Source organism: Trachemys scripta, chromosome 5 (assembly GCF_013100865.1).
Source record: "Trachemys scripta elegans isolate TJP31775 chromosome 5, CAS_Tse_1.0, whole genome shotgun sequence".
Lineage (NCBI taxonomy): Eukaryota > Metazoa > Chordata > Testudines > Emydidae > Trachemys > Trachemys scripta.
The window spans coordinates 2,045,339-2,058,130 of record NC_048302.1 but is presented as its reverse complement, the minus strand read 5'-3'; the positions used below and the strand labels follow the sequence as shown (position 1 = coordinate 2,058,130).

Sequence of the window (12,792 nt, the reverse complement as noted above, 5' to 3'; positions counted from 1 at the left end):
TGCCCTGCAGAGCCAATGGGAGGCGAGGAGTCTCTGAGCCAACAAGAGGGGCGGCTGGGCCACGTCTAAGGCTAGGTCTACACTGGGGAGTGGAGAGCGACCTAAGATACACAACTTCAGCCGCGTGAATAGCGTAGCTGAAGTGGCGTATTTTACGTCGACTTACCTGGCTGTGAGGACGGCGGCGAGTCGACCGCTGTCGCTCCGCCGTCGACTCCGCTGCCGCCTCCTGCCGCGGTGGATTTCCGGAGTCGATGGCAGAGCCATCAGGGATTGGATCCCCAATAGATCGATTGCTACCCGCCGATCTGGCGGGTAGTGAAGACGTGCCCTAAGGCTAGGATTTAGTCAGGGGTGTTTTTAGTAAAAGTCATGGACAGGTCACAGCAATAAACAAAAAGTCATGGCCACCGACCTGTCCGTGACTAAAACGTAGGTGCTTACAGGGGGCAGGACTCCAGCAGAACCTGCCGCTGCTCTGGGGGGATGGTCCGGGGCCGCAGATGTTGCTGGGGGGGAAGGTGGTCTGGGGCCCCGGCGCTGCTGCTCCGGGCAGGGTGGGGCGGCCCAGGACACCATCACTGCTGCTCCTGGACCGCTGCTTCGGGGCAGCACAAGTAGAGGCTGGTGCAGCTGGCCCCGGCGCCCTGGGCTCAGCCACCCCAGCCGTTGCAGAAGTCCCAGCAGTCCCCGGAAGTCACAGAATCCATGACTTCTGTGATCTCTGTGAAAGACTCGCAGCCTTAGCAATGTCTAATAGGTGCACATGTGATTTCTGTACTGCAGCTGTTTCCCATATTCCCAATGTGAGTGCCTCCCAGGCTGGGCCTCTGCCCTGCCGCAGCGCTGGAGCTGCAGGCCAGCGCAGGCAGAGTTAAGGGTGTCTGGAAGTGATTTTGTGTTGTCAGCTTGTTTCATTAGCAAAGAGCGATGTTGGGTGCAGGTGGGGCTGAAGGAGTGGAAGATTATTACACCCTATGCAGGGTGCCTTGCCTGGGGCTGAGCCACTCCTCAAAGCTCCTGGGGCCCCCTCAGAGCAGGGGGCCCCTCCACAGCACACAGGCCTCTGACTCCAGCCCCACTGATCACAATACATGCTCCCTCCTGGGCACATGTTTTAATGTAAGTGCTGCAGTGCCCAGAGCCCAGCCTGCGTACCTTCAGCCAGCCCTCCTAGCGGGAGTCTTGGCTTAGTCACAGACTCAGCTGGTTAAAACCTGGGTTACTTATAACAGCAGGAAGACAAGGGCTAACAGCTCTAGGCCAAGCCTGCCATGCAGCCTGGGTTGAACGTGAGCTGCTAACCCAAGTTAAATGCTGAATAGTTGTGTCTTCTCTGCCATTTTAATTCAATTTTGCTATTCTGAGTTAAGAACACACTTTGTTTGCAGCCTAGACATACCTAAATGGTGATGCTCTTGTTCAATCAAAAGTTATTGGGCTTGCTGCAGGACACCCTGAGTGAAATTTTGTGGCTTGTATTATGAACTAGATCAGAGGTCTGTTTAGATAAACATAGTGGTCCCTTCTGGCCTTAACAACTGAATCTATAGACCCAATTTATGCACTATAGCTCTCATTTGTGTTAATAAACTTTTTTAATATTGTAAACTTTCTGTGGGTCATATAGTGCCTAATGTATTAAGCCAGAGGTTCTCCACCTTTTTCTTTCTGAGCCCTGCCTGCCGCCCCCACACCCCCGCAACATGCTATAAAAACTCCCTGGCCCACTTGTGCCACTATAACAGTTTTTCTGCATAGAAAAGCCCAGGCTGGCATTAGAGGGTAGCAAGCAACCAAGCAGGGCAATTGACTTGGGCCCCACACCACAGGGTACCCTGTAAAGCTAAGTTGCTTGGGCTTTGGCTTCATCCCCCCACGGCGTGGCTTAGGCTCAGGTTTGGGCTTTCTGCCCTGGGCCCCATAGAGTCCAATGCCAGCCCTGCTTGGCAAATCCCCTGAAATCTGCTTGCAGCCCTCCATGGGGCTCTTGACCTCCAGTTGAGAACTGCTGCATTAAACTTAAATGTAGACCACACCGAATCATCCTCTTGAAGGACTGAGCATTAAATTTTTTTGGCAAAACGTAGTAAATTGGTTTTGCTTATTGAGAACTTAAGCTAGATACAGATGTACAAAAAGCATGTGGGTCATGGAGAGCCTTTTTCACCTTGACAACAAGGAGTCTGGTGGCACCTTAAAGACTAACAGATTTATTTGGGCATGAGCTTTCGTGAGTAAAAACCTCACTTCTTCGGATGCATAGAGTGAAAGTTACAGATGCAGGCATTATATACTGACACATGGAGAGCAGGGAGTTACTTCACAAGTGGAGAACCAGTGTTGACAGGGCCAATTCAATCAGGGTGGATGTAGTCCACTCCCAATAATAGATGAGGAGGTGTCAATTCCAGGAGAGGAAAAGCTGCTTCTGTAGTGAGCCAGCCACTCCCAGTCCCCATTCAAGCCCAGATTAATGGTGTTGAATTTGCAAATGAATTTTAGTTCTGCTGTTTCTCTTTGAAGTCTGTTTCTGAAGTTTTTTTGTTCAATGATAGTGACTTTTAAATCTGTAATAGAATGACCAGGGAGATTGAAGTGTTCACTTACTGGCTTGTGTATGTTACCATTCCTGATGTCTGATTTGTGTCCCCATATCTACTCTGGCAACAGCATCAGAGGACCCAACCACATCAGCCACACCATCAGGGGCTCATTCACCTGCACATCCACTAATGTCATATATGCCATCATGTGCCAGCAATGCCCCTCTGCCATGTACATTGGCCAAACCGGACAGTCCCTCCGCAAAAGAATAAATGGACACAAATCTGACATCAGGAATGGTAACATACACAAGCCAGTAAGTGAACACTTCAATCTCCCTGGTCATTCTATTACAGATTTAAAAGTCACTATCATTGAACAAAAAAACTTCAGAAACAGACTTCAAAGAGAAACAGCAGAACTAAAATTCATTTGCAAATTCAACACCATTAATCTGGGCTTGAATGGGGACTGGGAGTGGCTGGCTCACTACAGAAGCAGCTTTTCCTCTCCTGGAATTGACACCTCCTCATCTATTATTGGGCGTGGACTACATCCACCCTGATTGAATTGGCCCTGTCAACATTGGTTCTCCACTTGTGAAGTAACTCCCTGCTCTCCATGTGTCAGTATATAATGCCTGCATCTGTAACTTTCACTCTATGCATCCGAAGAAAAAAAAAAAATAATGGAGATATCCCATCTCCTAGAACTGGAAGGGACCTTGAAAGGTTGAGTCCAGCCCCCTGCCTTCACTAGCAGGACCAAGTACTGATTTTGCCCCAGATCCCCAAGTGGCCCCCTCAAGGATTGAACTCACAACCCTGGGTTTAGCAGGCCAATGCTCAAACCACTGAGCTATCCCTCCCCCCCAAGAAGTGAGGTTTTTACTCATGAAAGCTCATGCCCAAATAAATCTGTTAGTCTTTAAGGTGCCACCAGACTCCTTGTTGTTTTTGTAGATACAGACTAACACGGCTACCCCCTGATACTTTTTCACCTTGTACTATTTGCTCCCTCCAAGTTCCTTTGCTCTGCATTCAGTGTGTAATTACCTATTTTATGTGTGGCTCCTTTGAAAGGGATGGGAAATTATCTTATACATCCAACAACATCTGAAATTGTTCAGGTGGGAGGGAGGAGCAGGCAGAATTGCCAACCTCAAGCATTCAAGAATCATGACTCAGACCCAAATTAAATTTGCCTGAAAAATAACAAAATAACAACAGTGGGGATGTTTTGATTTGTCTTCAGCATCCTGGTCTGACTGGCTCACAGTGTCAGCCAACCACAAGGGCTAGAAAAAAACTTGTTTTACAGAGGAGCGTCTCCCATAATGAAAGCACCAGGGGGGTTGCAATAGTTCTGAGGTAAGAGCTAAGGCACTAATGGCATCTGCGCCCAGCAGGGAGCGATCCAGGGCCGGGCTGAAGAGGGTATGATTCATCTCGCTGGTCTGGGGAGGCTGAGTAATATGCTGTCTCTGGCCCTTTAAGGATTCCCCGCTGCAGTACTGGCCCTTTAAGCAGCCGCCTCCCTTCTCTGACACGCCCCCGAGCGCAGGGCTTCACCGCGCCCGAGTCACATGACAGAGGGGCGAGCTCCTGCCTTGGCGGCTGCGCAGTTCTCACCGGAAGCGTTGCCGCGTCTCGACTTATACGGACTTCCGGGGGTGGGGTCGGGCCTGCTCCCTGTCGGCGGCCGGTGAGGGGGACGGCGGCGGCGGCGCTATGGCCGGGATCAAAGGTGCTGGGGGCAGGAGCGGGTGTCGGCGCCGGGAGGGGCCGGGGAGCGGAGGCGGAGGGGCGCACCCGAGACCCAGTGTCCCAGCTCCCCCCGGGGCAGAGCCTTCGCTCCCCGGTGCGGGGCCCGTCTCCCTGGCAGGGAGCAGCGGGGGGGCCGGGGGGGCCTGGCCGCCCCCAGCGCGGTGAGCAGCCGCGAGAGGCGGAGCGCAGCGCTCGCTCGCTCGGGGGGAGACCCGGTCCGGGGGCCTGAGTGGTCTTGTGCTCCGGGTGGCTGCCCCAGGGCAGCCCGGCCCCCCCCTCCCCGCGCTGGGATGTAGCTGGTGCGGGCAAACACTCCCCGTACCTCGTCCCCACTTGGGTTTGACAGCAAGGGAGCTGCTTCCTTCCACGTGAAAACAAAGCCTGGGGCCTGTAGCACTTGATTGTTTACCCTCGGCTCCCGTTCGTGAGGGCGCCTTGCAGACAGAAGGGCAGGAGGTCAAATGTTAAACACCTACGAAGAGTAAATTCTGCAATAGATATTAATTTTGCTTTCCCTTGCTCCTCCAGTGAAAGTCATCTTCTGGCTAAAAATGTCACGCGAGTAATGCAAATGGGCTGAACTTTGAAATGAGCCTCAAATCCTGCTTGTTGAATGGACTATCCCATAATCAAACTTGCAAAATATACAACTGGATCTATTTCTAAAGGACTTGTATTCGCTTAGCACAATAAGATTTTAGCAAAGAAGCCCAGCCTCCTTTGGATAAACTCACTGCCTTATGCTTATTCATTGCTTGGTATCATAGGTCAGACACGGATAATTGTTCACAAGGCTATGTTCTGAAACCTTTTCTCTTAGGTGATTTTTTTTTTAAATGTTATTCTGAAGTTGTATTTGACTAAATGAGTGTCAAGTCACATGCAACATATACCTCATATAATTTTATTTCACGCTCTCAGATGTCCAAGTTTATATAAAAAATAAAGTATGGTAATTGCATCCACTAGAAATCAGTTTTTTTTAAAATCAGAAAATAGAAGTCAGAAAACCGAAGGAGTAGTCACACTTTCACATCAGCCAGTGGAACTGTTTTAAATCCTCATTTATCATCCTGTCAAATGATGTCCTCTTAAAACTGCTAGGTTATTTACCAATGAAAATGTTAACTTGATATATAGCCAAATTAAATTTTACAGCTACTATGCTTTTCAGAATTAAATCTTTTAAAGTGCTACCATTTGTGTATTAAGTAGGATTCATTCAAATCTACTGAAACTCAAGTTCCTAGATTTTTTTTCCACTGATTCCAAGCCATCAGAGCATTTTATTTCTCATTTGTTTCATATTTAATTTAAGGAGATGTTTATTGGTATTACAGTAAAAGGTTCTGTACACTTGTGTTCAGTACTACACAAAAATGTAACTTTGGTTATATGAACATTTATATTAAGCTTTAAAACAAAGTCTGTTAGATGAAATTTTGAATGTAATTTAAAGTGAGGCTCTCGCCTCTTTGTTTGCTACATGTTTTCACCTGTTAATACTTAAAGAACAAACATGATGCAAGTGGGACTATCATATCCACCTTGGGACTTTCTGAAGCACAAGACAGGTTATAAGTCCCTTAATGTAACCTCATGGGGCTACTTCATTTATTAATCCTATTGTGAGGAAAACGTGATTTAACTTTGGCGGTATGATTAAGCTAGAAATGAGAATGAATAGAGGTTTCTCATGAAGCTGGTGTGTATATATTACACAATTTCCCAGTATAGAGTCAGACAATAAAATAGAAGTGAACAGAGTTTTTGGAACGGTAAAAAGTGTTTTCCTTTCATATTTTTCAAAATTGATTATTCAGTTTGTGTTTGCTCCATTCCAGACAATGGAGCTAACAAAAACTCTGACCTCCAGAGGACTCTGAATCAGGCCCTACATTAATTTGACAGCATTTTGCCCATCGGACATTGTACTGTTTACCCCGTACACAGTTTCAGTCAGTTTCCTCCATGTGTGTGGGTTATTTTAAAAGAAAATACAATTATACAGCAAAAATCAACGAGAGATCTTAGAAGCAGAGCTAGTACCTGAGGCTACTTCTAGCTCATTTAAAATGTTGAACAAAGGAATTACTAATATAGGAATATTTTAGATTTCGTTTTAAACCTGTTCCCCACTAAGATATGGTGCTTTTGGTTCCATGTGTTCGTTTTTATCCAAAAACATTTGGAGGCAAATGACAGATTTTCAAGAAGCTGAAGTCTTACCAATTCTTAACCAGCCTGCTGGCTTTATTGTAACTCTTTCTTTAAATAACATCGTGAGATCAGAGTTATTTAACTTCACAGAAACATAAGGTATTCCCAAGAGATTTCAGAAAGCTTTGATTCCTTTGTATGAATCAGTCCATTTAAAGTTAGGATTTCATTTATGAAAAATGTTACTGAAGATTCTGAAGTTGTATAGATACGATACAAATGAAGATTAGAGTAAATCTAGGTTTTGATGAGTCAGCTTGCCAATAGCCAGAAGCTGTTCCATTCTATGCATCTGATAAAGTGGGTGTAGCCCACAAAAGCTTCTGCTCAAATACATTTGTTAGTCTCTAAGGTGCCACAAGTACTCCTGTTCTTTTTGCGGATACAGACTAACATGGCTGCTACTCTGAAACCTGTTGGATATTCTAGGATACTCTGTGTAAGCTCGAAAGCTTGTCTCTCTCCCCAACAGAAGTTGGTCCAATAAAAGATTAACTTTGAAAGTCTGTTAATGCAGCAGGAGGAGTCTGTTACTGCAATGACACCCTTGACTTGTGTAGATATTGTTCAGCTTTGCCAATAGGCAAAAATATAGTTAATGCTTTCAGATTGTGCACTAGTGTTCCATGTGGTCCAACAATCTGACCATCCTGTTCTTGATTTGTGTTTTCCTTACAGCTTTGATTAGTCTGTCCTTTGGGGGAGCAATTGGACTAATGTTCCTAATGCTTGGATGTGCCCTTCCACAGTACAATAGGTAATGTATACAGTTTTAATACACTCTGACCTCATGGCCCTTTCACTACTGAATAGCCTGTCCTCCAGAGCCAGTGTAGTGAAAATCCTTGTACTGCACACTGGCCTGTTCCTATGGGCAATTTTTTGACTATGGATTGAAAATGTTGGGGAAAACACAACAAAGGTCACCTGTGAACTAGTTTGCAGTTATCTGGTCAGAAAAGGGAAATCAACTAATATTTATAGGATAGTCTTAAATACAAACCATTAAGAAAAGCATCAGAAAAATGTTTCTCAAATACTCCTTTTATCCTATAACCTCTGTGTATTTGCGATTGACAAGGGTTTTAGCATGTATTGAAATGGGTAGTGAAGTGTATTGCCAGTGTGATTGCCACTTTGTCCAACAAACTCTATTGGATAGTTGACAGATTCACTGATACGTGCAGTGTTGTAGCTGAGTTGGTCCCAGAATATTCAAGAGATAGGGAGGGCAAAGTAATATCTTTTATTGGACCAACTTCTTGGTCTCTCTCACCAACAGAAATTGGTCCAATAAAAGATATTACCTCATCTCTCTCTCTAGATTCACTGATAGACAAGCTTGTAGACCATCAAGCCAAAGGGCAGGCCCTTCTAGTTTCTTCCATATACCAGGTCTGTTTGATAAATTGTCCTGCCCTTCCAACTGATGGTAAAATGAAAAAATTATACTAAACACCTCTTGCTAGGTAGGATGACATCCTGCACTGCTGTTGTGGGATAAGTTGTCCTCGTGGATATGTATTTTGGTCTGTAGCATCCTTTTCCCTGCTTTCTGTGTGTTGAATGTCAGGTGTAGTGCTAAATATACTTTGTGTGACCCCTTCTTATTGAGTGAACTCTAAACTTAAAATATCTGCCAAAGTATTAATTTTCCAAGTTCTTAAAAATATTATGGAGGCATTCATTCCATTGCCATGCTTTTTTTTATGAATGTCTGTGGAGAACAATTGTCTCCTTCCACAGATAATTTTTTTATGGGCAGCTTTTAAATCCTGTAAAGCTTGACTTGGTTGCTAAAATATTCAGAGTGGAGTTGATCATATCTGGTTCTCTTAAATGATGCAATGAGGCTTCCAGAAAAACATGGACAAGAACTCCCTCTCAACCTGTTTTCCTCCACTGTCATTGAGGTCAGCTGAAACAGCCCCGGGCTTGAACATCCAGGGCTATTGCCAGAACATTTTCATCGGTGGCTCCACCTTAGTTATGGCATTCACTTCCCACATAAATGAACTGGAGCCAATATGTCTGTCAGTTCATGTTGGAATGCCCCATTTTTAAAGTTTTGCCTGAAGAGGAAAGGGATTAAAAAGTGGGGCAAGAAACTGTAGTTCTTAATATGCTTTATACAGCAATCACTGTGGTAGGGTCGTCTTGTGGGATAAAAGTATACTCATAAGGGTGTATATCAGGAAAAGCGACAATAAAGTATTTACTGTGAAGAAATGGGAATATTAACTCTTCTTTTTTTCTTTTCCCCAGCCAATACTGGCCACTGTTTGTTCTGTTTTTTTACATCCTTTCTCCTATTCCATACTGCATAGCAAGAAGATTAGTAGATGAAACAGATGCTACAAGTAATGCTTGCAAGGAACTAGCAATATTTCTTACAACAGGCATTGTTGTCTCAGCATTTGGACTACCTATAGTATTTGCCAGAGCACAACTGGTTAGTAATATTTCCATATGGGAACATGTTCTTTGCTAAATGATTCCATGTTGTGTAATACTTTCTCTGAGCTTAAAGTTTTGCTGATACATTTTGATACAACTGTTAAGCTAAGATGTTTAAAGTGTACCTGAGTAGATGAAAATGTATACAATGCAAACATTCAAGAAGGAAAACAGCAATATAAAATCTTACCCACAGAAACAAAGCTAGAAATGTTCCAAATAACGTGGAGACCATTTATGTAATAGTTAGAAAGGACAGTTCCTTGGTGGTCAGCTATTTCTCTTTCTCTTCCTATATTTTTGTTTATTGAGCCTAACAAAAAGAAGAGTGTCAGAATTATGAAAAAATGAGTGGCCCTCGTTCTAATCAATGTATAATTCTCTTCAATCCCTCAAAACACTCTGTACTGCTTTGTATTCTTTCAGTTACACCTTTTAAAAGAATATCTAGTGTGCTTTAATTCCATTGAGAAAATCAGAAAAGATTTTTTTTTTTTTTTAAAGTTCTTTCCTAGAGGGAAACTTCCCACTAGAGTGTGGCTTTCAAAAGTGCCCGAGGAGTCAGGTGCCCAACTTCTATTAACTTTTAATGGATTCTGAGCACCTAATTCCTTTTAGATGTTTTTTTGAAAATCCCACTTAGTTACCAAGATAACTTTTTTCTAGAGGGCTGCATCTATAATTCTGCGTTTAGGCAAGTCTAGCACTGGGGCTAGCAACCAAAGGAGCACCAGGGTAGATTGAGAGCAGACATGTTTATTATTGTGTTATCTAACCCTGCTTGGAGCAGGTCTAGATGATATGGTGGTAAAAAACAGCTGTACCTGAACTCTAGCAATGGGGGAAAGCTGCTCGGGTGCTGGACCAACTGAGAGAATTGTTAAAATGTGTCAACGTGTACCTGGGCTTTGTGGTTTAATTTCAAATCATAACATACAAACTTGTCCTTGCATCAGTGAATTGTTATACTTCAGACCACATTCAGTAACTTTGCACGCTATTCTTTTTGTCTCATTTAGTTGCTTCTGCTGTCTAGTTCTCTGCATATGTAACTAAATTTCCCTTGTCCACAGATTTTATGGGGAGCATGTGCACTCGTCCTCACAGGGAATACTGTCATCTTTGCTACTATCCTAGGATTTTTCTTGGTCTTCGGCAGCAATGACGACTTCAGCTGGCAGCAGTGGTGAAAGGAGTTTAGTACAGAATTATCATAGACATCTTATCATTCAGTGGCCATCCATACAAACGAGAGAATGGGCAATAAGGAGAAATAGCATAGCAAGCCTTGGGTGTATTTTAGATGCTTCTTTTCACCTTGTTTATTGTAAGTGTACTATCTTCACTGACTTGCTGATGGATTTCAAGGTTTCTATTGTTTGGAAAGACACTTTGTTTTCACTTCATTTTATCTAAATATGTTTAGTATCTCACTTCATTCAAAATTGTAATTGTTGGTTCCATTCTGTTTTTGTATTTATGTTACATATAAATGCTGGAACAAGAATTTTTGAATAGTTTCCTTGAGAGAGTTTTTTTTTAAAGTTTCTTTTAAGAGCAACAGCTATATTGAGTTAGATACATTTTCTTGTTGTTTCTTTTGACCATGGTGACTAAAATATGATGTACAAAGTAAGCAATTGTGCTGCCAAAATGCAACATTGTCAATAAGCAAATGTGTAGATTGTCAGTGTGTTTTGGTGGGGGTATGCATACTGGATGGGAGTACCAGGTGTAGACTGTTCTGCTCATACCTCACTGCGACTGAAGTGTTGATGCCTCTGGCTTGGGGATGGGGCAGCTGTTCTGCCAATAAGCAGGTAATTATTTTCTGGGATCTGATTCCTATGTTTTTAACACCCTTAAAGGAGTACTTCCTCTTTTTTGTTCTCAACTCTTCTGTGGGTGTGACATAAATCTCTTATGTGTAAGTTTATTGATGCTATAAAATGCAAAATTTAAATTGCATTGGTGAGAAAAGAAAACTGACATTTAATTCCATTTTCACAAAATCTGTGTTGAAATGTTTCTATTTATAAGTATTGTATGTTTTTGTTCTTATGTCAACTTTTCACATTTTACCAAAGGGGAGGTAAAATGTTCATTCATGGAACTACTGATGTATGTTTGCAGCGTATACAAAATATTTTCCCCGCTTCCCTTTTTTAATTTATTTTATACATAGTATATATTGACTAAAATGGCTTTTCAAATGTAGACTAACACTTAAATCATAGGTATTTAACTTACGTAAGAAAATTGATTGCTATATTATATACAGTACAGTCAAAGCACAACTTTTTTTTGCAAGTCTTTGACTGAAATGATTTCCTAGTGACTTTGTCAGTCTTTCAGTTCATGCATTATCTGTTAACAGTAATGTTATCTGTAATAATTGTAGTTTTTGTTCCATAAGGCTATGTCACCTGTAATTTACAATATTAAGACAAGTTTTCTGCATACCTCTCAATTGTCTGATTTTAATTGCTGCAAATCCTATTTATTAGACATTTGTTGTGATACACAGTGGATTAATGCAGATTAGCCAGGCTTGATTATATTAGATGTATCAATAAAGATGACCAAAAATACTTCTAAAATCTATTTTTATTCAACTTTTTTTTTAAATGAAGATTAGAAAGCTAACTGTGCAGGCATGATAAAAATTGATTACTTAGGTCTTCATTACCAGTGCTTCAGTATAAAAAAAAAAAAAAGCACAGAGTAAGTGGATCTTGTCTGTCTTTGTTTGAAAGGGGATTATTTTATTTACACGGATGTAAATGAACTATAAAACTATTTCAAGTCTGATAATCATGATAGTTACATATGTGATATTGTATGTTCAAGATATTTAGTGTAGTGTGTACAGCTACCAGTCAGTCTATTAAGGCCACACAATGTTGTGGTTAAGAGCTTTGAGCAATATTCTCCATAGCTGTAAAGGAACTGGAGAATAAAGTCCTAGGCATGCAGAAAGTGAATCTTTAGCAGATAGCATTTCAGCCACCTGTAAAGATGTGTAACAGAAGAATCTACTGAGTAAGGTGGACATTTTCAAAAGTGCCTAAGTGAGTTAGAAGCATGGCTCATTGACTTTCAGTGGGACCTGTTCAGCTAAATACCTTACATGCTTTTGAAAATCTTCTAAACCAGTGGCTAATGATAGCTAGCACTTGTGACTTTGACAACTCCTCCCAGATTCTTGAATTTTTTTTATGACCTGACCCAGTCAATTGCCCAAGAAATGAGTTCTGTTTTTCCCATGCCCACATTGCTTTCCTAGATGTCAATGTAATATCCTGCTACTCTTCCACTTGGCCACAGAATTTTTTATATTTAATAGCTGTGTATTTTTTCTGTATATTAATTGCATTGACAGCATTGTGTTCTTGATCTTGCACACTAATTAGACATAGTGCTGTCTCTGGTTTCTAGGCTAGGCACTTGAGAGGTATGATTTTTCCATATAATATGCACTGAAATAGCATTGCCATCCTTCTATAGAGAACTTTTAATGATGAAACAATAAACATTTTAAATATCAGCTTGAGTTTTGGGTATTTAATGGAAAATATACTGTTAGATTAATCAAAGAGTATAATCTGATGTGTTTAAAACATGGCTTGCTTTCCCCAACTTGTTTTCATAGGGTTGTCCTTGTTGTTGGAAAAATGTGCTTGTTTTCAAAAATTACTTGATGCAGTTCTGTGAGCCAGTTCTTCATTAATCCGAGGCTTAACATTATATATTCCTCAGTATATAATGATGTCCCAACGAACTCCAAAAAAGCCATAAAAGG

At 42.0% G+C, this 12,792-nt stretch overlaps 1 protein-coding gene across 1 annotated transcript; it reads left to right on the top strand.

Annotated features, from left to right (window-relative positions):
• The first annotated feature begins 4,198 nt into the window (after positions 1–4,198).
• On the top strand, positions 4,199–12,537 carry LEPROTL1 (leptin receptor overlapping transcript like 1). The gene is made up of 4 exons (XM_034772134.1): positions 4,199–4,293; positions 7,212–7,290; positions 8,799–8,985; positions 10,064–12,537. Exons 1-4 carry the CDS (start codon positions 4,278–4,280, stop codon positions 10,178–10,180), a joined length of 399 nt encoding a protein of 132 aa, XP_034628025.1. The 5' UTR covers positions 4,199–4,277; the 3' UTR covers positions 10,181–12,537.
• Positions 12,538–12,792: the final 255 nt, after the last annotated feature.

Coding starts and splice junctions, on each gene's coding strand:
- LEPROTL1 (XM_034772134.1), top strand. Junction 7,291..8,798: donor GCCCTTCCACAGTACAATAG/GTAATGTATACA, acceptor TCTTTTCCCCAG/CCAATACTGGCCACTGTTTG. Junction 8,986..10,063: donor TATTTGCCAGAGCACAACTG/GTTAGTAATATT, acceptor CCTTGTCCACAG/ATTTTATGGGGAGCATGTGC.